This window comes from Leucopleurus acutus (genome assembly GCF_964270905.1).
Source record: "Leucopleurus acutus genome assembly, chromosome: 2".
NCBI classification, from domain to species: domain Eukaryota; kingdom Metazoa; phylum Chordata; class Mammalia; order Artiodactyla; family Delphinidae; genus Leucopleurus; species Leucopleurus acutus.
In genome coordinates this window covers 161842390-161864341 of record NC_139143.1, presented here as the reverse complement: position 1 = coordinate 161864341, position 21952 = coordinate 161842390, and the positions used below count along the sequence as shown (strand labels likewise).

The window sequence follows — 21952 nt, the reverse complement described above, 5'->3', positions numbered from 1 at the left end:
GGGCTCTAGGCGCACGGGCTTCAGTAACTGTGGCTCGCGGGCTCAGTAGTTGTGGCTCACGGGCTTAGTTGCTCCACGGCATATGGGATATTCCCAGACCAGGGCTCGAACCCACATCCCCTGCATTGGCATGCGGATTCTTAACCACTACGCCACCAGGGAAGCCCATGAAGGGCTCTTTAAAATCAGTAAATAATTATTGACTTCCCATCACATATGAAAACAGCATGCTTTTTTAGAAAAGTGCTAACCTAGATATAATGTATTTAGCTATTAGTATCACCCAGGCGCTGGTGAGCAATGCTGTAGGCTGGGTAAATTATATTTAACTTGGGGTTATTTTAGCTATGATGTAGGTAACATTCATGTCTTTGTTTTAGGAACTCTGAATCAGGCCGGTGTAGTAAGACATTGACCAAGATACTGATTTTCTATTTCCTCTTCTAGAAAGTGGTAGAAGAAGAAAAACAGGAACATGTGGAGAAGGTTAAAGAACTTTTGGGCTGGGTGTCTACCCTAGCAAAGAATACACAAAGCAAAGCTACCTCATCCCAGACCAAAGAATCAACAGACATTGAAAAAGCTATTTTAGAACAGCAGGTGAGTAGAAGGTCCATCTGTCACTTCCTGGGTAGCATAATATGTGATTACTCATTAAGAGGAATAATATGTCACATATGGGCCACCAGGAACGATTATGATCTCAATAAGCGTTAACTTCCAGGACTTAAAGAAACTTAAGACGTCATCTTATTTGTACTTCTGCTTTCTAGATCACTGTATATAGTGGTAATAATCATCTTACCTAAGCTAATTTTTTCCCTAGGATTTTATTTTAAGTTATTTCAAATGATGTTTGGTTCTTTAATATCTTGGGTTCTGAAACTTTTTTCTTCTACTGCATAGGTTCTGGCAGAGGAGCTAACAACCAAGAGGGAACAAGTCTCTGAGGCCATTAAAACTTCACAGATCTTCTTGGCCAAGCATGGTCATAAGTGAGTATTAAATGAGAGATTACAGCACATCTGGGGGAACTGGATCTACCTGACTAAAACTTCAGATCATGATCAGGATTTGGGCTGGAGACTTCAGGGTGGCAAGAGCCAGATTAGGAAGAGCCTTGTAGTTCATCCTGAGGAGTATGCATTCTACCTGCTGGCTATGGGGAAAGATTTTAAACATGATTGGACTTCGTTGATAAAGGTTTCTAGAACAGTTTTATAGAGAATGGATAGACATGGGACAAGAGTAGAGGCCTGAGAGACCAGTTAAGAGGCTGTTCTGATAATATAGGCAAGAAACGACGAGAGATGGAGAGGGGACAAAGATTCAAAAGATAGTATATGGATAATGAACTTACAGGGTTTGGTGACCAATGAAAATTATCAGATATAACTCCCAGGTTTCTGGCTTAGGCCACTGGGTATTTGGTGATGCTGCTAACCAAGACAGAGAATACAGGAGAAAGTATGGGTTGAGGAAGAAGGAGGCAGCTATAGTTTCAGACATTATGAATGTGAAGAACCCACTGGACATCAGAGGGTAAACTTCCAGTATATATTTGGAAGTATCTGATACATTATTTATGCCTTATGTAGTTCCACTAAAGGTGTCCAGTGGGCAGCTTTATGTGTAAATTTAGAATTAATGAGAGACGTTTGAAGTGACAGAGATTTGAGTCGTCAGCATAGAAGAAACCATGACTGGATTAGCTTACAAGGGTTCAAGGGCTTCTCGGCCTATAAAGGAAGCCTTAGAGAAGTAAGAGGAAATTATGAGTGATACCTTAGAACCCAAGAGAGAACAGGGCTCCAAAAAGAAGGAAGTGGTCAAAAGTCAAGAAAAGTTAAAACTGAGACATGGCTATTAAATTTGGCGAGTTGGAAGCTTTTGGTGACTCTGGTGAAAAGCTGGGGGATGATGTCTGATTTAGAGTAATGGGGAGCACGTGAGGCGTGGAAGGTAGTGATAATGAAATTAGACTACTCTTCCAAGGAGCTTGGCCATGGGAAAGGAGAGAAATAATACAGCAAGTACTTAGAGCAGAATTTATGTTCAAGAAAAGGTTTTGTTTTATTAAAAGATCGGGGAGACTTAACTGTGTTTATGGACTGAGTCTCAAGGACCGAAAGGGAGAGAGAAATTGAAGTCATAGGAGAGGGGTTGCAAAGGATGTAGGAGAGGATAAAATTTATCCATGGGTAGAAAATACAACCTTAAACAGGAGTTGAGACACCTTTTCCTCTGAGGTCTGAGGAAAAGGAGATTAGGAAAGGTATGGATACAGATAAATATTTCAGAAGTGAAGTCAGAAAGTGAGAGAATTAGTGCCCAGTGGTCTGTATTTTCTCTTTGAAATAGGGAGAGAGGTTGTTTGCTGCAAGTTAGAGTAGGAGCCTCCAAGAGGATTGTCAGGAATCACGGAAGTCCAGTAGAGGTTAGAAACCAGGAAGACCTCTTCTGTTGATACGTGGTTTTGGAATCCCCCCACTAGACAGACTTAGGCTGCATGTGGGAACAGAGAAGTCCAGGGGTTTGGTTGATCTGGGACTGGAGTCTTGTTAGTGAGGAGAGAGTGCAAAGATAATAGGGACTAATTGAGATGGTGGCCTGTGGGTCTGGACTCCAAAGAGAAGAAACTGAAGAAAATGGAGAGGACTGATGGATTAAGAGAGGTGGAGGAGTCAAGGAAGGTTTGGGAAATCTCAGTAAGCTGATGGACGCTTGTAAGATGAATCACAGGATTCAGTCTCAGAAACACCATGGAGAATGAGAAAAGGAATTCAAGATAGTGACAACTTCTGGGGAGAGAGGGATAGGAACAGGGTTGGTGACAGATACACATGGGACTTTAATTCTATCAGTAATGTCTTGTGTCTAAGAAAAGGATCTGAAGAAAATTTGGTAAAATACTACAATAAAATTTGGTAAGGTTGGATAGTTGGGTAATGAGTAAGTGAGAGTATATTTTATTCTTCTCTTTTGTCTCTTTAAGAGATTTTGTTTTTAAAAGAGAAGAGCTGTAGGAGTAAAGAAGGAAAACTAGCCAGGTAGGATTATAATCAGAAGTTACAATCCGATAGTAGATTTTTGAAGTTTAAAATTTCAGAAATGGACAGTCCTTGCACACAGGGGAACAAGATCTTGAGGAAAGGAGTGCTTGGTGTGCTGCCACCATTTCTTCCGCCTTCAGTTTCTGCGCCTTTCGCAGGGCGTCTGACAGTGCTGTGTTGGGACAAAGCATCCAGAGGTTCACCACCTCTCTGATCTCATAGGAGCCACTGTGAGGAGGGTCCAGGGAAGAATTTACCATTTTCAGTGGAAAACAAATGGCGGTTACTAGCTATGATGACTTTGTACTTTGGGTTTGACTTGCTGCACCTTTCTATATAGTAAGACACCAACTGCTTAAAAAATAATCCGTGAGACAGATACGAAGAGGAGCATTTTAAGATGTGCAGTCTCTTTGGAAAAAGGATCAAACTCTTGAACTCAGCATCCTAGATATGTTTGTAAATAAATTCCTGGCATAAATCCTTAAAAAAGTAAAATAAAATTTCAGAAGTGGAATAATTTTAGATGATGGTAGCCTCCAAGTTTGCCATGTGTGGGTGGGGCTGAAGTGGTGTGGCGCGCATTTGGATTGAGAAGGTCGCAGGACTACAAGCACCGGGTGTTAGATAATTGGTGACGTGAGCATTGACATAACCAAGAATCATGACTTGGTTTGAGATGGACAGGAAAGCTGTGAGCTGGATGCCAAAGTGTTCAATGAGTATGGAAGAGTGACCAGATGATCCATCATGAACAGTGATGAAGGAGAATACTACCCAAGGTGGCAAAGTCAGTTTGAAGCAATAGAGAAGAGTTTGGAGAAAGGTTTTTCTCTGAAAGAGCTTTCATGCTTCATCTTCCAGGCTCTCAGAAAAAGAGAAGGAACAGATATCTGAGCAATTGAATGCCCTGACTAAGGCTTACCATGACCTTTGTGATGGTTCAGCAAACCAGCTTCAGCAGCTTCAGAGCCAGCTGGCCCGGCAGACAGAACAAAAGGTACTTTTAGTTTTCTCTCCAAATGTTGGCAGGGTACCTTTTGAACGGTATGCAGGCAGCTTTGCTGATTGGGAGTCATGATCACTAGCTTTCCATGACGAGTATGACTTAATTTTTAACCTCACTGTAGCAGCCATGTGTCTCGTGTTTCTTTACTGGGGTTCCACGATGTGTTGGTCAGTCAAAAATCACTAGAAGGTGCTTACGGCTAACCCGTTAGACCTGGTTCACTGTTGTGTGATCTTCCATTCTGTGGCAGACCACAGTCAAGGAGAACCTAAATGCTATATTATATCTGATCAGAAGGCAATAAGGTTACTCTGTGGCATTGTCACTCAAAAGTTGATAACCAAGAGTTCTGAATATTGGGAAGTAAAGGCTGTGAACCTCTTCCCCCCATACTTTTTTCCCTGTCTACTACATAAATGAGAAATGTTAATTTCCAAAAGAAACTGGTGGATTAGCTGCACTGACTGAGACACTGGTTCCCCTTACCCATTGTCGCCCCATCATGTGACATCTTTACCAGTTCCCTCTCATGTTCATTTCCTGGACCATATGGAAGTTGTTAAGTTCCTGCTGGTTGTCCTCAGTTCTTCCTGGATACGTGTGTGTATATGTAAACTTACCATATTATATACATGTGTCTCTGGGATATATGTGTGTTTGCCTGCTTGTTTCCTATGTTGTGAAGCAATGGCCAAATTCCTTGGGGCAGCCGGAAGTGAGGCTCCTGTGGCAATCGGATTTGGTCTAGGTGTTGCTCAAAATGATATTCATGCTTTGACTCTGGTCATGAAATTTGTGCAACGGGAGCTAGAGTTGTAAAGACCACAATGCAGAACCAGCTGTGATTTATTTGAGAGCAGATTTCCAAAAAGAACGTGCTGGTTTAACATGCTCTGTGTGAGGTAGCCCACTTCTAATGGCTCATCGCTTCACCATATATGGGAGTACGTGAAGAGTTTTAACAATTGCTTGCTGAGAACATTCAGTTCTCATTTTGAAAGGTTAAAAAAGGGGAGAAGGAGAGAAAGAAAGTCAAGCTGCTGAGCACCACTACATTGAGCATGATGTGTCCCCTGTTACCGTTTGTGTGTTTCATGTGAAGTAGTGTTCTGATTAACTGACATCCTTGCTTACAAGTTTCACTAACCCTTTGGAGTTTAAGCACAAATGCACAAAGGGAAAAGAGGACGACCTGTTTGGGGTTCTTTTTTGCAAAAAAACAAACAGTCGCATGCTGGACGCTAACACCAAGCTTACACTGTGTGTGCGATACGGCTGAGCTGCTCCGTAAGGCTCTCTCTCTTATCTGCCCAAGGCACACCCTGCAACCCTGGTAAGTAGAAGCCTTTTATGTTTTCTTTCCTCTTCTCCCTCTGTCTTTTTCTGCTTGTTTAGGTCAGAATGCCCATGTTTGGTGGGGCTGAAATGAATTTCTCCGGAGTATTTCCCGAACAGTGATTCCTGCCTCTCCTCCAATTACGAGGGTGTTAGAAAGAACAGTCTTTTCTCTTTGGCTAGACTCCAGGCTTTTTTTCAATACCAGCATTTCTGAGACTCTGTGAACTCACAGAAGAAATTAGAGGTTTCCCCAAAGAATCTTTTCCTTTGTCATATTGTCTGGTTCTGCATAGTCTTTACGTGGATTTTGTAAAAGGAATTTTTCATATATTTCAGAGAGTCACATGCCAGTGGGATTTTTCCTTCAATCTATAAAGACTAGCTAACTTGTAGGTTCACATAGCATACGTTTACCCTATACACGTTAAACTCTACATTCTGGGTCAGAAAACAGAGGGAGGATGAAGAATAACACATAATATTTTAAATAGTGTGGAGAATTCTCAGTTATTCCATTATTTGAACAAATACAGTGAGATGAAGATGCGACCCAGATCTGCTTCCTCATTTGCTGTCTGTTCTGCATCTCCGATAGTGTGCAACTAATCAAGCTTGAAATCCTCAGAGCATGTTTTTAAAATCTGGGGGAAATAGGTTAATGATTTTAAGGATTTCCTTACTATTTATCAGCTTATTTGTTTATTCATCACATGTTTCTTTAACTGCTGGTACGAGTCCTGGACATCCACTGGGCAAAGTACCTGCTCTTATGGAGCTTACGTCTCCCTGAGACAGAAATGAAATGCATTATATAGGAGGCAAGGAAGTGATTGGCAGTTAACTTCAATAAGATCCTCCATGAATAAGTTGAGTTAAATAAGGATCAAAAAGTAACACTGACTAAAGAGGGATAGACAAAAGCACGTATAGAAGACGAAGATAATGCACACTAACAAGAAGAAGTGGAAAGTTGGAGATTAATAAAAGTGATGAAGTGTTCTAAGTGGTAGAACGCTGGAAAGATTTAATTTCTGAATAACATCATATTGCGATGAAAGGCTTCAAAATAGGAATTCTTCAGAAGCTGTTTTCAGGCTTTTTTGTGAGGGTAATTTTGACAGTGTGTTAAGGCTTGCCTTATTCTCTGTCGTTAGTACCTAACTCCTGTGTAAGATGCAGCTCTACTGTGCTTATCCTTCCTGCTCTTCCGGATCTGACTGGGGAGGCAGTATAATAGCTTGAGATTTAGAGTAAGATCTTGGTTTGATTCTGGAACTCATTCATTTTGTGACCTTGGACAAGTTACCTAATCTCTCTGTACCTCAGATTCTTATCTGCAAACTAAAAATTAATTGCTTTCATAGGATTGTTGTGAGGGTGTCAGTGCTTAATAAATATATTAAGTGTCCAACAAGTAGTAGCTGTCATCATGATGATTGTACTACCCATTCTAGACTGGACTAGAAGAAAAGTTATTAGTGGTTCCAGAGTCAAGAGTCCCTAGTCTGCTCCTTCCTTGACTTGCTACTTCCAATTCCTAGAGCTAATTTAACTCAGAGCCATTGCCATGGGACACGCTAGCACTGGCCACCAAGAGTATGACCGCTCCAGTTGCTAAACAGCTGCCTGAGTAATATACACAGGGCCATTTACTGAGCTGCACAGCTGTTGCTGGGCTGCTTAAGTCTCTCTTCGAATCCTGTGGACCCATCGCGCTGAACTCATCGGCAGGGAGGTCCTACTTCAAGAGTCTTCTGCGTGGATTGCAACACTGAGAAGTTGTTGTATGGGGTTGAATTCTCACTTTGGGGGAGCTGGTATGTGTCTGTAGGAGCCTTTGTGGTGATGTAGTCTTACAAATAGCTGTCCCCTCACTTTCACTGCTTGCTACTTTGTAGAGCTTGTCACTCAGATATGCTTAATGCTACCATCCCTTGAGTAATCTGTGAACTTCTGGCCATGTTAAACATTCTGTAGTTCAGAAAAATTCTTTTTTAGCATTAACACTGCCAGGCTTCAGAATGTTTCCTACAGGTTGGGGCTCATCCAGGCTGGGTTTTTCTTGTGGTCAGAATTTGATATACTGTAGTTCTTTGAATGATTCTTTTCAACAATTGGGCTTCTCTGATTCAGTGTTCTTTTTCATTTTCTCTTGTAGGGCTGCAGAGCAGTTGCTGGGGTGATTGACCTAGGCACAGTGGAGATATTTCCCATCTTCAGAGCCATACAAAAGGGCCTCATTGACCAAGACACAGGCCTTGTGCTCCTGGAATCCCAGGTTATCATGTCTGGCCTCATTGCCCCTGAGACCAGTGAAAAGCTGTCTTTGGAGGAGGGCCTAGCCAGAAACCTCATTAATCCCCAGATGTACCAGCAGCTCCAGGAACTAGAGGATGCCCTGTCCTTAATCAGCAGGCTTACTGAGAACAAAGGCCCTCTTTCTGTGGTGGAAGCAATTGAAAAGAAAATAATCAATGAGAAAGTTGGACTGAAAATCTTAGAAGCTCACCTGGCAACTGGAGGTTTCAGTCTCCCCCCTGATGAGAACTGTATTAACCTAGAGGAGGCTTTTCACCAAGGCCTCATTTCTGCCTGGCTTTACTCAGTGTTAGAGTCTCACCTGAGATCATCCAAGAACTTGATAGACCCAAACACAGCTGAGAAAATCGGTTTACTGGATCTGATGAGGAGATGTATTGTCTACCAGGAATCAGGGTTGAAATTGCTGCCTGTCAAGCAATTGGCAGGGGGAATGGTGAGCTTGAAATCAGGCCGGAAGGTTAGCATTTTCCGTGCAGTTCAGGAAGGGCTAATAGATAGGCAGGTCACTGTCCGGGTGCTGGAAGCTCAGCTTTTTGCTGGAGGCATAGTAGATCCAAGAACAGGACACAGACTTACAGTGGGAGAGGCTGTGAGACATAATTTGATTGACCAAGATATGGCCTGTGCTCTTCTCATAAGGCAGCTTCAGACAGGAGGCATCATAGACACTGTCACTGGGCGTAGGCTGACAGTAGATGAAGCAGTGAGCAATGATCTAATAGCTGCAAAGATTGCACTTGTGATTCTGGAGTCCCTCTGGTCATTCATGGGGTTGCTATGGCCCGAGTCCGGAGAGATTCTCCCAATTACAGATGCCCTGGAACAAGGTATTGTGTCTACTGAACTAGCCCATAAAATCCTTAGTGGCCGACAGCATATTAAAGCCCTGTTTCTACCAGCAACCACAGAGATTTGGTCCTGGAAAAAAGCAGTAGAAAATGGTATGTTAGACAAAGATCTTGCCAATAACTTGAAGTCAATTTGTATCCCTGATGTGATGCCCCACATGCAATTAGCAGACTCTTTAGAACGAAGCAAATTGAACACGAATCCTGGAGCGGCAGGTGTGCTGTGTAGCAAGGGCCAAACTGAGGGCATCGCAAGCCATAACGAGAAGCTGCTGTTTCATCTGATGACTCACAGCTATATTAATGTGCGGGATGGACAGAGGCTGCTCCTGTTGGACAATGAGCTGATAGAGGCACTAACAGCAAGAGGTGATCAAGCAGGTCCTCCAGAAGTGTTTGGAAGTGGGCACCAGAGACTAGATGCTCCTGAGAAATTACAAGAATCGGTGAATGTGAAAATCACAGAAACTTTCTGTGATGGGCTGGCTGTGAGGCCACATGAGTTCCAATTTTCTTCTCAGAACAAAGAAGATCCCGATCAGGCAAATTGCACTGAAGCAAAAGGCAAAAAGACCATTGTTGTAGAAACAGAAGAGAACACCAAAAGGGACCTGGTTGTAGGGCAACAAAAAGTGGGAAATCCAAATGTTGATACTTTGAAGGTCATAGATAAAGTCAAGTCAGAGTTTAAAAGGCAGTTGTTAGATACCAAAAAGGAAGACCAAATAGAAGTGTCTACCAGAGAAAATGTCAACAAAGGATTTCTCCTTATGGTACCTCCTGAGGAAGCAGAAGATGTGACTTTAGTGGAGGACAAAGATCCTTTTCCTGTTGAATCACCAAAGGAAGAATGGCAGACTCTCAGAAAGACTTCCTTTATGTGTCAGAAAGAACAGGCAGACACACTTGAAACTGAATATACTCTAGGTGAAACTGGAAGACCTCTCACAAAACCCCAAAGCAGAAAGTCACAATTTCAAGTAGAGAAAGCTCTAGTTTTAGAATCGGAACTAAAGTCTGAAAAGGATAAGAATATTCATCTGGGCAGAAAGAAAGCATTAAATAAGACTTGTTTGGGTAGGGATGACCATAAACAAAGTCCAGAAGGACACAGCGTGGCAGGTGGTGGTATGATGTTGTTAGAAAAGACAGACAAGGAAGCTAATGGCAGTGAAACTTCCCTGTCATGCAGTCATCCTTCAGAGTTGCTTGAAGAAGCTACCTTAAATATATTATCTACACAATTACTAGAGGACGGTATCTTTCATGAACAGACAGGTCAAAAACTCTTACTAAATGAAGCAATAGCCCAAGGCCTTGTGCCTAGTCACACTGCTGTGAAACTTTTGGGAAAGCTGAACATGTTTCGGGGCTTCTTTGACTCTCAGACCTGCGAGTCTTTGAAAACTGAAGAAGTCATTGATGAAGGTCTAATGGATGAGAAATTGTTACACAATGTCCTCATGGCAGACAAAGCTATAAGTGGTGTCTTAGACCCTCGTACCCACACACTCTGCTCTGTGAAGGAAGCAGTTGCCATTGGACTTCTTGACACACAAACAGCCACCAGAATTTTAGAGGGGCAGGTGGTGACTGGTGGAATTGTTGACCTGAAACGAGGCAAAAAGGTTTCAGTAACTTTGGCCTCAAATCTTGGCTTGGTGGACAGTGCTGACCAGACAGAGCTTATAAATCTGGAGAAAGCTTCTAAAGGCAGAGATGCTGAAAAAGCAGTTAGAGAGAGATTAATTAGCTTACAATTGGAAACAACTGGAATTCTGGACCCTGACAGCAAAGCCCCTTTAACAGTTGTGCAGTCCATCGACAGAGGGCTTTTGGAGAGGGATGAGGCCATGCAGTTGTTGACAAAGCAGGTGGTAGATGGAGGTATCATTCACCATATATCTGGGATGAGACTTTCTGTTGATAGTGCCTTTAAACATGGCATTATTGATGAAGATTTAGCCGAGCAACTCAAAAAAGTTGAGAGCTTAAGCCTCCATCAGTTCTCTCATCCTGAAACAAAGGAAACTATTTCCCTCTCTGAAGCCATAAAATTAGATCTTGTTACCCCGGACTTGAAGAGAGAAATCCAAGAAATTCAGGCCTTGACTGGAAGCTTTATAGATCTCATTTCTGGCCAGAGATTGACCTTGGCAGAAGCTGAAAAAGAAGGACTCTTAACTAATAAAGAAATGTTGTCTTCAGGAATGATGAATGGGATTATAGATCCTGAGAATTACAGAATTGTTCCCTATGCAGAATTAGTAAAAAAGTGTAAGATTGATATTGAATCTGGACAGAGGTATCTAGAAGTAATCCCCTTCTCAGACATTAAAGATGGAGCAAGTGACAAAGTACTTACATTGTCTCAAGCAGTTCAGCTTGGAAAAGTAGATTTTGCAGCTACACTGAAGGTTCTGGAAGCTCAGGCAAATGCTGGAGGAATTATAGACACTGCCACGGGGAAAAGATTGACATTGGCATCAGCTTTGGAACAGAAATTAGTGGATGAAAGCATGGTCCGAATTATTGCATCCCGTCAGGTGTTAGATGGAGGAATTATTGACATATTTAATGATCAGAGAGTAACTTTAAAGGAAGCTATTGAGAAAAGACTTATTAGCCCTGAACTGGCAACTATAATCCAAGTAGATACCTTCGAGTCCTGTGATCACCAGGCTCAGAGTGAAAAGCAAGGTGGAAGTGAAGTATGTGAACTAAAGAAAGAATTTCTAAGAAAGGAAATGTTAATTGCTTGCAGTCAGACTGCTGAAATGAGTTGTGGTAAAGGAGAAAGTGAGAAATTATTTCAAATTGAAAACCAGTCTGCACAGAAAAAGGTTAAAGTGAGAGTTTCTAATGGGGAGCAGGCAAAAAAGAGCAGGGAAATTTCATTAAAGGAATTGGAATGCAAGGATGAGGTTAGGAGATCTTCTCGAGGTGCTAAAGAATCTTTCAGTGTCATAATTTCTAGTGATGGTAAAGGTAAATCATTGGGCCAAAGTTCAGTGACACACCCTCACTCAGAAATTTGTGATTTGAACTCCAAAGAGGTGGCTTATAATACCATGGAAAAAAATACAAATGAAGAGCAAGAAAAAACAGTGGCACAGACAGAAATTATTTCTCAAATGAAACAGTTTATATCAGGTCTAGATTCTAAAGAAATAAGGGAAAACCAAGGAGAAATTATTTCAGAAGTACAAGCATCAAATTGTGAAACTCCGGGCAAATTGCCTAGTCAGCAGGTTATGCAGAAACCAATGAAAACCAGGGAGAAAGGTAAGAGAGGAAAGAGGGAGATGACTGTAGAAGAAAGTGTCAAAACACGCAAACCAGCAGTTCTTTCAGAAGAAAAGCTGAATCAGGAAACTGCCATTAGAGATGACCATGACTCTAATATAGAGAGTCAATCTGTGGAAATAACTATAAGTGAAAAAGGGAAAGAAACTGATGGGGAGCTGGGATTTTCTGTTGTTGGTGAAGCTGAAGATTCTTCTTCCCAAATGGTACCCAAAGGAATTTCTGTAAGAAGTCAAGATGCTTTAACATTCTTCAACTCTAATCAGGTCAGTGAAGGCGATGTGAAAAATTTAAGCCTCTGCTTGACTTTAAAACCAGAAGAAAATTTATCTCAAGAAGTTACTGTTGGGACCCAGAGTGAAATACTCTCTTCTTTGACCCCACAACCTGAAGGATTGTGCTACCAGGAACCAGTTGGAGAAGCCCAAGTTGCAGACACATCCCCAATTTTCACAACAGAGAAGTCTTTTCGAGGAACCACCAGACAGGAGACCAATTATCATCAAGATTCTTGTGTTACTTTTAAGATTAGGGAAACCAAAGATCTGACTTTCTCATCTAACGAAAGTAAAGAAAAATCATACCAAGAAGTACCTTTTGACTCAACAAGCGCTGTTAAATTGGAAGAAATTAGAGTAGGCTCCAAAGATGTCAGTTATTTGGAATTCGCAGACAGAAAGGACCTTCGTCCTCAGGACAACAAAAGTGATGGTGAACGTTGCGGAATTCTTGAATCTAAAATAGTAACAACTCAGGAAGTAACAGGGGAGAAATTTCTAAAACTGTCAGTCCCTATAGTTACAGGTGCAGAAGCAGGGTCCTTTGAAGGCATAGTGACTCAGGGAGTTCCCAGAGTTTCAGTGTCTCTTCTCCCAGAGAAACTGTCCAAAGATGTATCTCGAAAAGAGAGTACAGGACAAGAGGATGCCACCATTAGTCCTATTCCAGAAACCCGTGAAGAAGAGATGGTACCCCTAATATCACACCCCACAATGAAGATGGATGAGAAAACACCACAGGAGAAACTCAGAAAGAGCTCAGAGCCTGGCAGTGAACAAACCACCTTCATGACTGCACCGGGGGGAACGAGTGTGAACCCGGAGCCCTTCAGGGCTACCAAAGTAAGTTAGCCAATGGTGTGTTTGTGTGTGTGTGTGTGTGTGTGTGTGTGTGTGTGTGTGTGTCTGTTATAGCTAATTTCATGCTAAGACTCTTGACAAGATACTGAGTTTTCATGTGTATAATTGTATACATACATACACTTCAGGGCACTAGATGATTCTCTAAGATATAACTTAGTTCATCATCATCTGTAACATAGTTGTTGGAAAATTAGGCAGTGGCTCTGAATGTCTTTCTGAAATTTGCAAGGGTTCTAAGTTAGACACTAACATTGAAGCTAATTTAAAATACTGAGGCTATGGTACCTGAAGTCAGAATAGGTTTTGAAAGTTTTGCTAAAATGATGCTTATAGATTGATAATTTTGAGCTTCTGCTCCCTGAGGAAATATAATAAAATCCCTTTTTTGTCTATTGATTTGAGACAATTTAGACAAAATAACATATTTTATTTATTCCACCCAATGTGTAGTAAAAAATTCTATTCTAAGACCCTGCCTGCTTAAAAAGCAGACTTAAAGGAGTATGTCAGATTTGAGTGAGTTTTCTTTTTGGCTCCACAGAATGTATTTAACCGGCAGCTCTGCCTAGAACATGATGAGAAGTTGGTATCCTATCTGTCTCTATTACGAGACATTGAAATGAGGACCAAACAGATTCAACCTCTAGAGCTAAATCTGGCAGAGCTACAGGATCTGCTGTGTCAGGCCAAGGTAGGTTCCCAGAGACTTCCTCCAGGCCCATCGGCGTGGAGAAAATAAAGACTATTCAGGAAGAAAAACGTGTTCAAAAACACTACCATTTAATGGACAAAAAATAGATTGGAAAAGTGTAACTAGAGATCTGTGAAGAACACCAGGGAGTACTAGTCTCACAAAAGCCAAAGCAGAAGAGACTCAAGGGAGGAGTAGTCGGCAGTGTTAAATGCAGTAGGGAGACTGAGTACAGTGAGGAATAAAAGGGGGTTTAGTGCCTGAGAGTTGCTGGGGACCTTGATAAGAACAGTTACAGTGGAGTCATGGGATATAAACTAGGTTGCATTGAGAATAAACGGGAGGTTGGAAGGTGTGGACAATTAATGTATGTCATTCTTTCCAGAAGCTTGATAGTGCAGGCAAGGGAAGAGAGGTAGAACACTAGCTAGGGGAGATGGACTAAAAGAGGGACGTTTTGAGTGAATTTTTAGGCTGAGTAGAAAGAACCAATAGAAAAGGAGAATTTGAAGTTAGAGGAGAGAGGAAGTGCTGACTGGTGGAATGAGGTCCCTGAGGACATGGAAAGACATAGACTTAGACAGCCTTGAGTGGGAGGAGGAATAGCTCTTTGAAATTGGAGGCTGAGAGTTGTCACAGGATTGGAGTCACGATGAGGACAGAGATTGTAGAGGTTTACCAGTTCTCTCAGTATCTAGAGTATGGCCTTGGGCAGGGGGGCTGAAGGGGAAATGAGGATGATGCCCAGAACAACTACCAAGCTCTTCCACAGCTGGTTTCTGGCTTCTCTACTGAGGAGCAGCTGAGTGGGAAAGCTGGCTTGGGATATTTTTATATGCATTGGTTCTGTTCCCTTGGGCTTTGGAGTGGAAGACTTGTCCTTTGATTGACTTATATTGCATAACATTATTTAAAGCATAATGACACATACACAAAATAACATATACTTCTGCTCTGTTCTTGGAGAGGCAGCAAGTTGTAGTGCGAGGAGCATTGCACTGAGTCAGAAAACCTGAATCCAAGTCTTGGCTCTCTTGCTTACCAGGTGGGCGACCTCAGGGGAAAGCAAATTCACATTTTTAAGCACTGAGGCATCTCTACTGTAAATCCAGGATAATAATATCTACTCTGCCTACTTCAAGAATTATTGTGAGAACCAAATAAACTAGTGAATGTCTATGAAAACATTTTATAAACTCTAAAGCCTGGGTAGGCTTGAGGTGACAGAAAAATGTGTTCACAGCTGATTCCTAGACAGCAAGATTTCTAGTCTTGATTTTGGAGGTAACTCCACTGTATGCCTTCAGGTGGTAGACAGGGAGCTAAAGGATCTGTCCACGGTGGTGAGTCAGGAACTGGAATGTGTGAATCAGATTATCATCAGCCAGCCTCAGGAAGTCCCAGCTCAACTGTTGAAGGCTCTAGAAAAAGATGCCAAGAATCTTCAAAAGTCCCTCAGCTCTGTGAGTGACACCTGGGGTTCCAGACTACTCCACCTCCAGAATGCTGCAGAAGTAAAAAAGGTAGATTCTTGTTTTTATTCACAAAGGCTCACAAACTCTGGGTAGGCTTGGAGAATTTTATTATCTAATTTGCCATTTATTTCTTAGACTAGAGTTTTAAATCAGTATGAACAGCTAGAAGGCAAACTTCAAGATCTAAGAGCCTGGGTTGGCAATACCCATCTTATTCTGAACAACAAGGAGCATGTCGATGAAACAGATGCCATCGACAGCCTGAATCACCATCTCCAACAGTGTGAGGTAAGCACTCCACCAGTTCTCGAGCATGTTTCATTTGTCCTTTTGAGTTGTATCAATTTTATTTCTCTGCTAGGCAAACTGGTGTCTGTACTTGCCTTTCTTAGAAAGTCTGACTTTCCATTTGAGAAATAAAGTCAGCTACGTTTAGTTTTTTGTTTTTTTGCGGTACGTGGGCCTCTCACTGTTGTGGCCTCTCCCGTTGTGGAGCACAGGCTCTGGACACGCAGGCTCAGCGGCCATGGCTCATGGGCCCAACTGCTCCGCGGCATGTGGGATCTTCCCGGACCGGGGCATGAACCCGTGTCCCCTGCATCAGCAGGTGGACTCTCAACCACTGCGCCACCAGGGAAGCCCCCATGACTTTTTTTGAATTATGGTTTTCTCAGGGTATATGCCCCGTAGTGGGATTGCTGGGTCATATGGTAGTTCTATTTTTAGTTTTTTAAGAACCTCCATACTGTTCTACATAGTGGCTGTATCAATTTACATTCCCACCAACAGTGCAAGAGGGTTCACTTTTCTCCATACCCTCTCCAGCGTTTATTGTTTGTAGAATTTTTGATGATGGCCATTCTGACCGGTGTGAGGTGATACCTCATTGTAGTTTTGATTTCCATTTCTCTAATGATTAGTGATGTGAGTATCCTTTCATGTGTTTGTTGGCTATCTATATATCTTCTTTGGAGAAATGTCTATTTAGGTCTTCTGCCCATTTTTGGATTGGGTTGGTTGTTTTTTTGATATTGAGCTGCAGGAGCTGTATATTTTGGAGGTTAATCCTTTGTCAGTTGCTTCGTTTGCAAATATTTTTTCGCATTCTGAGGGTTGTCTTTTCATCTTGTTTATGGTTTCCTTTGCTGTGCAAAAGCTCTGAAGTTTCATTAGGTCCCATGTGTTTATTTTTGTTTTTATTTCCATTTCTCTAGGAAGGTGGGTCAAAAAGGATCTTGCTGTGATTTATGTCATAGAGTGTTCTGCCTATGTTTTCCTCTCACACACCAGCTTTGATCAGTGATCTAGAGCATGGGTTTGCAAACTTTTTCTATAAAGGGTTAGATAGTAAATATTTTAGGCCTTGCAGGTGACCTGTTTCTGTGGCAGTCATTCAGCTCTGCTGTTGAAACATGAAAGCAGCCATAGACAGTACATAAACAAATGGTTGTGGACATGTTACAATAAAACTTTATTTACGGGCTTCCCTGGTAGCGCAGTGGTTGAGAATCTGCCTGCTAATGCAGGGGACATGGGTTGGAGCCCTGGTCTGGGAAGATCCCACATGCCGCGGAGCATCTGGGCCCGTGAGCCACAACTACTGAGCCTGCGCGTCTGGAGCCTGTGCTCCACAACAAGAGAGGCCGCGAGAGTGAGAGGCCCGCGCACCGCGATGAAGAGTGGCCCCCGCTCACTGCAACTAGAGAAAGCCCTTGCACAGAAACGAAGACCCAACACAGCCAAAAATAAATTTTTAAAAAAAGTGAAGTTGGAAAATACAAACTTATTTAAAAAAAAAAAACTTTATTTACAAAAACAGGTGGCAGGCAGATTTGGCTCGGGGACTGCAGATTGCCGACCTCTGATCTCGAGAGATGGTTTTCTTTTTGTCAAACTCCAAATTATGTGATTCTTTTTATAAGTCAGTGAGAGAAAGTTAAAGATTCTGAGATACATATGAGCCGAGGATTCTCCCCCCCATCCCCACTTCCAACATTGTTGTTTCTTTTGGTTATACTTAAAGTAATATCAGGTGATACTCACGTTGGTTTATCCATGCTCTGCTATAGATATTCCTCTCCTAAAACTCTTTCTAAAGTCAGAGCAGAACTAGAGATGTTCCCTCCTATTCCATCCTCTTCATTTTCCCCAGTCTTAGGAGATACAGACCTAAATGTTGTCTGTGGTCAGGCTTCTTTGTATGCAAGCTCGTCCCTCTTTATCTTGCAAGAGTTGGCCTGCCTTCTTCTTTCATAGCCTTTTATCCAAATATACCATTGGAGGAATGAGTAGCAGACTTTATCTGTTCACGGGCAGAGTACTAAAAGAAGCAAGGGTGAGAAAAATGAGATATGAAAACAGAGCATCTCATGCATTGGGATCCTTGCCTAGTTATACCTTATACAAATTCTGTTACAGAAAGAGAGCCACAGCCTAAGCCTCATTTTCCTTAGTGACAGTTTCCCAAATCCATGTGTTCACACATGAAGGAAGTATAGTCTTGTGATAAATATCTAGAAGCCCTCCTCCCAGCCTGCTTTTCAAGATTGCTGACTACGCTCAATTTCAAAGTGATAGATGTGTAGATATCTTACTTGTTTTTATGTTTTTTATTGCATCCAGTATAACATAGTTGATGATCACTAAATGTTTGTGGGAAAATTGCATGCTTTTTAATTGTCTGAAAACAGATAAATTCTAGTGTTTAGGCAGTTTTCTACTGCTTTAAAGAAGCAATATAACTATTATATAAGAAAGTCTGACTGTAATCCTTTACAGTTTTAAAATGTGTAAGCAACATTATTTACTCTAAAAGTCAAATTTCAGTGAACCAAAAATAAATTGAATATTTTCTCACTTCTGGCCTACCAGGTACTCAGGGCTAGACAAATACAAATAGGTATTTGAATCTAAGAAAATACAATTAGACAGATATATCTCAGACCAAAAATTCATGTTATACTTTCCAAAACTTAAAAAAATACATTTTTTCACAGACACCTGGCATTAGCTGTACTGTAATTCTGTTACTATAAATAATTGAAAGCTTAGTGCATTTAGAAATCAAGGGCTAGCAAAGGAAACCTAACTGTAATATGTGGGGGGTTTGGAGAGGCCAGAAGTGAGAGAGACTTCGGTTTGGCCCTAGAAATTATCAGTGTCAGTTATAAAAATGCAAGAAATTAACCTCTGTTTGATCATGTTGATTCTTTGATTAGAACCAACAGCTTCTGCTTCTACAGAGAATAAGAAGTTTCTTTTCTTTTTTCTTTTTCTTCCTTTCCCCACTTACCTTAGGATTTGAAACAGCCCATGGCTGAGAGGAAATCTCAGCTGGATGCACTTGCCTTTGATATTCAGTTCTTTATCTCCGAGCACGCCCAGGACTTGCCTCCTCAGCAGAACCGACAGATGCTAAGGCTTCTGAATGAACTGCAGAGGTCCTTCCAGGACCATGTGGATCGGACCACAGCCCAGGTGGATGCCTTGCAGGGCCGTCTTCAACAGATGGAGCAGGCAGCCCGGCTTAAGGTCAGGCTGAACCAGAAGCTGGGCTCAGTTGGTCTCTGGGATGTCCTCTGTCTTTCGGTTTTCTGGCCAGAGTCCGTTTGTCATGATTCCAGGAGCCTGCGTTTACCAGTTTTGATTGGTTCAGGCCAGTTTGTTTCCGGTCCAGGAGGCAGCTCTTCTGGCCGTTTTTCTTGCCGTGTTTTTGGTTTTATGTGTGTGTGTATGAGAGACAATACGTGTGTTTACGTGTGTATGCATGTGCAAGCGTTTTCTTTTTAGTGAGACTCTACTGTCACTGTGTCTCACTGTCTCTGACTTTCAAATGAAAATTTTATCCCTAGCCCTTATTTCTCCTACTCTCTCCCTCAGCATTCTTTTGAGGACTGTTAGGAACATTTAGGTATTCTGAGCTCTTGAGAAGAATGGTCCTGAAATCAGTTTTATTCTGGGGCTTTTCAAATGCTTAACAGTAAGATTCCTTGACCACCTTCAAACAGCTGACAAAAAGATTTTTATCAGAATCATATTAATTTTTTAGCACATTTGAAATTATTATTTTCTAGCACCGTTCTTTACACTGTTGTGCCCAGTTCTTATTCAGTTATTGGAAAACGGTGTGTAGAAACACTCTTGATACATTTTGGGGGGTGGGGAGAAACAACTAATCATCTCACCACCTTCTATCACAAGCCTCTTCTTGCAGGACTCAACATAATTGCATTAATGGTAACATCATAACCTTATAATACCAAGAATGATGCTTATGCCATTTCTGCTGTTTGAATAATAAGTTGGAATTCAGCAAGATGATACTAGAATTGTCCTTGTCATCAGCAAAACTGTCTCAGGGTCTCTTTTATTAAATATTGTGCAAAGTAGAATTGAGCTTTTGAGTCAGGCTTAAAGGATATTAAAGGCTTAAAGTCAAGTCTATGTGTCCCTCATTACTGCTTAGTTGTTTCAACTGTATTGAATTTGAAGTAAAATACTAATGAAATAGGTTACCTTCCATATCTGGAAATTTGCAGTGTGCTCACTTGGGAATTTATATAGCCTGGTGTAGCTTATGGATAATTAACGAAATAGCATTGGTCTGGGCCACCTTAAGACACAGCCCACATCCAGGATAGGCTCCTGAGCTGCAGAAGGTGATACAGTTGCATGTGAACATTCTCTCTAAGTGTGTAATTAATTCCACAATGTTTATTAACCTTGTTATTGTCAGAAATGCTCTGCTTCTCTCTATATTTGCCCTGAATGCATGTGTATGTCTGTGTGTTAACTTGTTTGCTTTGCTTTTTTCAGATTCAGTCTGCACCCATCCTAACCCATGAAGATCCTGTTTTACAGCTGAAGAACTCTTAGGAGTTCTCTTCCAGAGCCCTTCTATTTGTCCTAAAGAGGGGGAGAGAGGGCCAATTTGGGCACCTGTTTGTAAGTGCAGGTGACTAAAACACCATCAGAAGGTAGAAACTGGTGGAAAATGGTTCTAGAAGGATGGTCAGGAGAACACATCATGCTCAATTGCTCAATCAGGTGCTTCAGTGTCATGCGACTGAGAGGTCTGGAGAAAGGATCAGGCACAGAAGCGTACTCCCTCCTCCCCTTGGGCTGGCTTTTCTCTTGGGTAATGGTATAGACACCTGAAGGACTGAGCCCGTTGCTATTCTGGGGCAGTTCCCTTCTCAAAATAGCCTAGCCCTTCATGCCTGGCACGTAATCATTCCATTTAATGGGTGTCTGCATTTGTGAGACATTTGATTTATATAAAATCAGCTCCATTACTAAGAAACTCAATTAGCTTATAAATTATCCAGTTTCTTGATTTTTACTCCTTGTCTAGTCCTTCTGATTTTCCATATTATGACTTAACATGTAGTGTATCATCCAGTTCCAGTAGAATTGATCAGAACCACTAATTTATTATTACCACCAATATCATCTGTGGATTTTAAGCATCTGGGCTCTCTGTTCTCCATTTCCAAGGATAATAACAGCAGTCTGGCAAAGGAGCTTCCAGACCAATACCTGGGAGCGTTCTCACCCCAGATCACCCCTGATTATAATCCCGACCATAGCCCCAGATTAACAGACGGATCCAATTGAGGGGAGCTTTCTGAATATGATTTCTGTGCCTTTTCCTCCTCTAGTCTCCCACCAACTTTTCCATCCTTGAGATATAACCTTCCTGTTTTACATTTCAGGGAGTTATCTTGTATTTATAAAATGAGAATCATTAATTGTCTCTTGGCCCCTTTGCATTTTAATTAGACGCTGCAGAAACAACAAAATACCTGTCACCAGAAACTGGAGGATCTTTGCAACTGGGTAGGACAGGCAGAAAGAGCATTGGCTGACCATCAAGGTAGAGCCACCCAGCAGGATCTCTCTGCTTTGCAGAAGAACCAAAGTGACTTGAAGGTCAGTAAGAGTTAACTCATTTTTTTCATTCCTTCAAGTATTTATAAAGGCTTGCTATGTGCCAGGCACAGTGCTTAGTGCCAATAACATAATGGTAAACGTCCCTGCTCTCATGAAGCTTACAGTGTGGTGGAAAAGACAGACATTATGCAAATACTCACAAAAATGAACATATAATTTATTCAGTATTGTATCTATAAAGGAAAAGTTACATGAGAACATATAACAGAGAGACACAATCTTGACTTGGTTATCAAGATTACCTTAAAGAAGTATCACTTAAACTGAGGAACAGAGGGTACATAGGGGTTGATGCATGAAGGTGTGGGAGGAAGAAGAAAATTGCCAGGCAGAGGCCTGTACATCAGTCTGGAGGTGGGAATGGGGTCAAGCACAATGTATTCAAGAGCTGAAAGAAAGCTAGTTCAATTGGGCTGCAAAGAAGAAAAGGAAGATTAGTGAATGATGAGTCTGGAGGGTAGGACCCAGATCACTCTGGGCCTTATAGGCTCATGAGGATTAAGGAGTGATAACCAAGAGAGTTATAAAGGACCAACCAGGCCTCAACTCCGGTAGAATCCTGTTGTCAACTCTTCTTTATGGAAGAATGATCTCTTTGAGGATAACTCATTGCAGAATAAAAATCATGTTTATGGGCGGTCTGTTTTTTTTGTCTTCACTAAATATCTTCTTAGAAATTTAAATTTAAATTTTTCTTAGAAAATTAAATATTAAAAAAGTTTCTTAATTTAGAAGCATTTAAAATTTTATTATCTCCATTGGTTTAGGCATAAACCTTAAGCAAATTATACTCAGGGACATACGTCAATTGCAGAT

At 41.5% G+C, this 21952-nt stretch overlaps 1 protein-coding gene and 1 pseudogene across 2 annotated transcripts in view; both read left to right on the top strand.

Moving 5' to 3' along the window:
• MACF1 (microtubule actin crosslinking factor 1) overlaps window positions 1–21952 on the top strand; it is a gene marked incomplete at its 5' end in the record, with an annotated part of 341097 nt that overhangs the window by 203422 nt on the left and 115723 nt on the right. Inside the window, 9 exons of the mRNA XM_082834746.1 lie at window positions 448–600; window positions 907–995; window positions 3918–4053; window positions 7559–12997; window positions 13560–13709; window positions 15017–15232; window positions 15320–15472; window positions 18482–18715; window positions 20966–21115. Of these exons, the coding sequence (XP_082690872.1) occupies window positions 448–600; window positions 907–995; window positions 3918–4053; window positions 7559–12997; window positions 13560–13709; window positions 15017–15232; window positions 15320–15472; window positions 18482–18715; window positions 20966–21115 (6720 nt within the window). The remainder of the gene's footprint in view (window positions 1–447; window positions 601–906; window positions 996–3917; window positions 4054–7558; window positions 12998–13559; window positions 13710–15016; window positions 15233–15319; window positions 15473–18481; window positions 18716–20965; window positions 21116–21952) is intronic.
• LOC309958254 (cytochrome c oxidase subunit 7C, mitochondrial-like) lies at window positions 1700–3491 on the top strand (annotated as a pseudogene). The gene is made up of 2 exons: window positions 1700–1761; window positions 3194–3491. The product of its transcript is annotated as a cytochrome c oxidase subunit 7C, mitochondrial-like (transcript).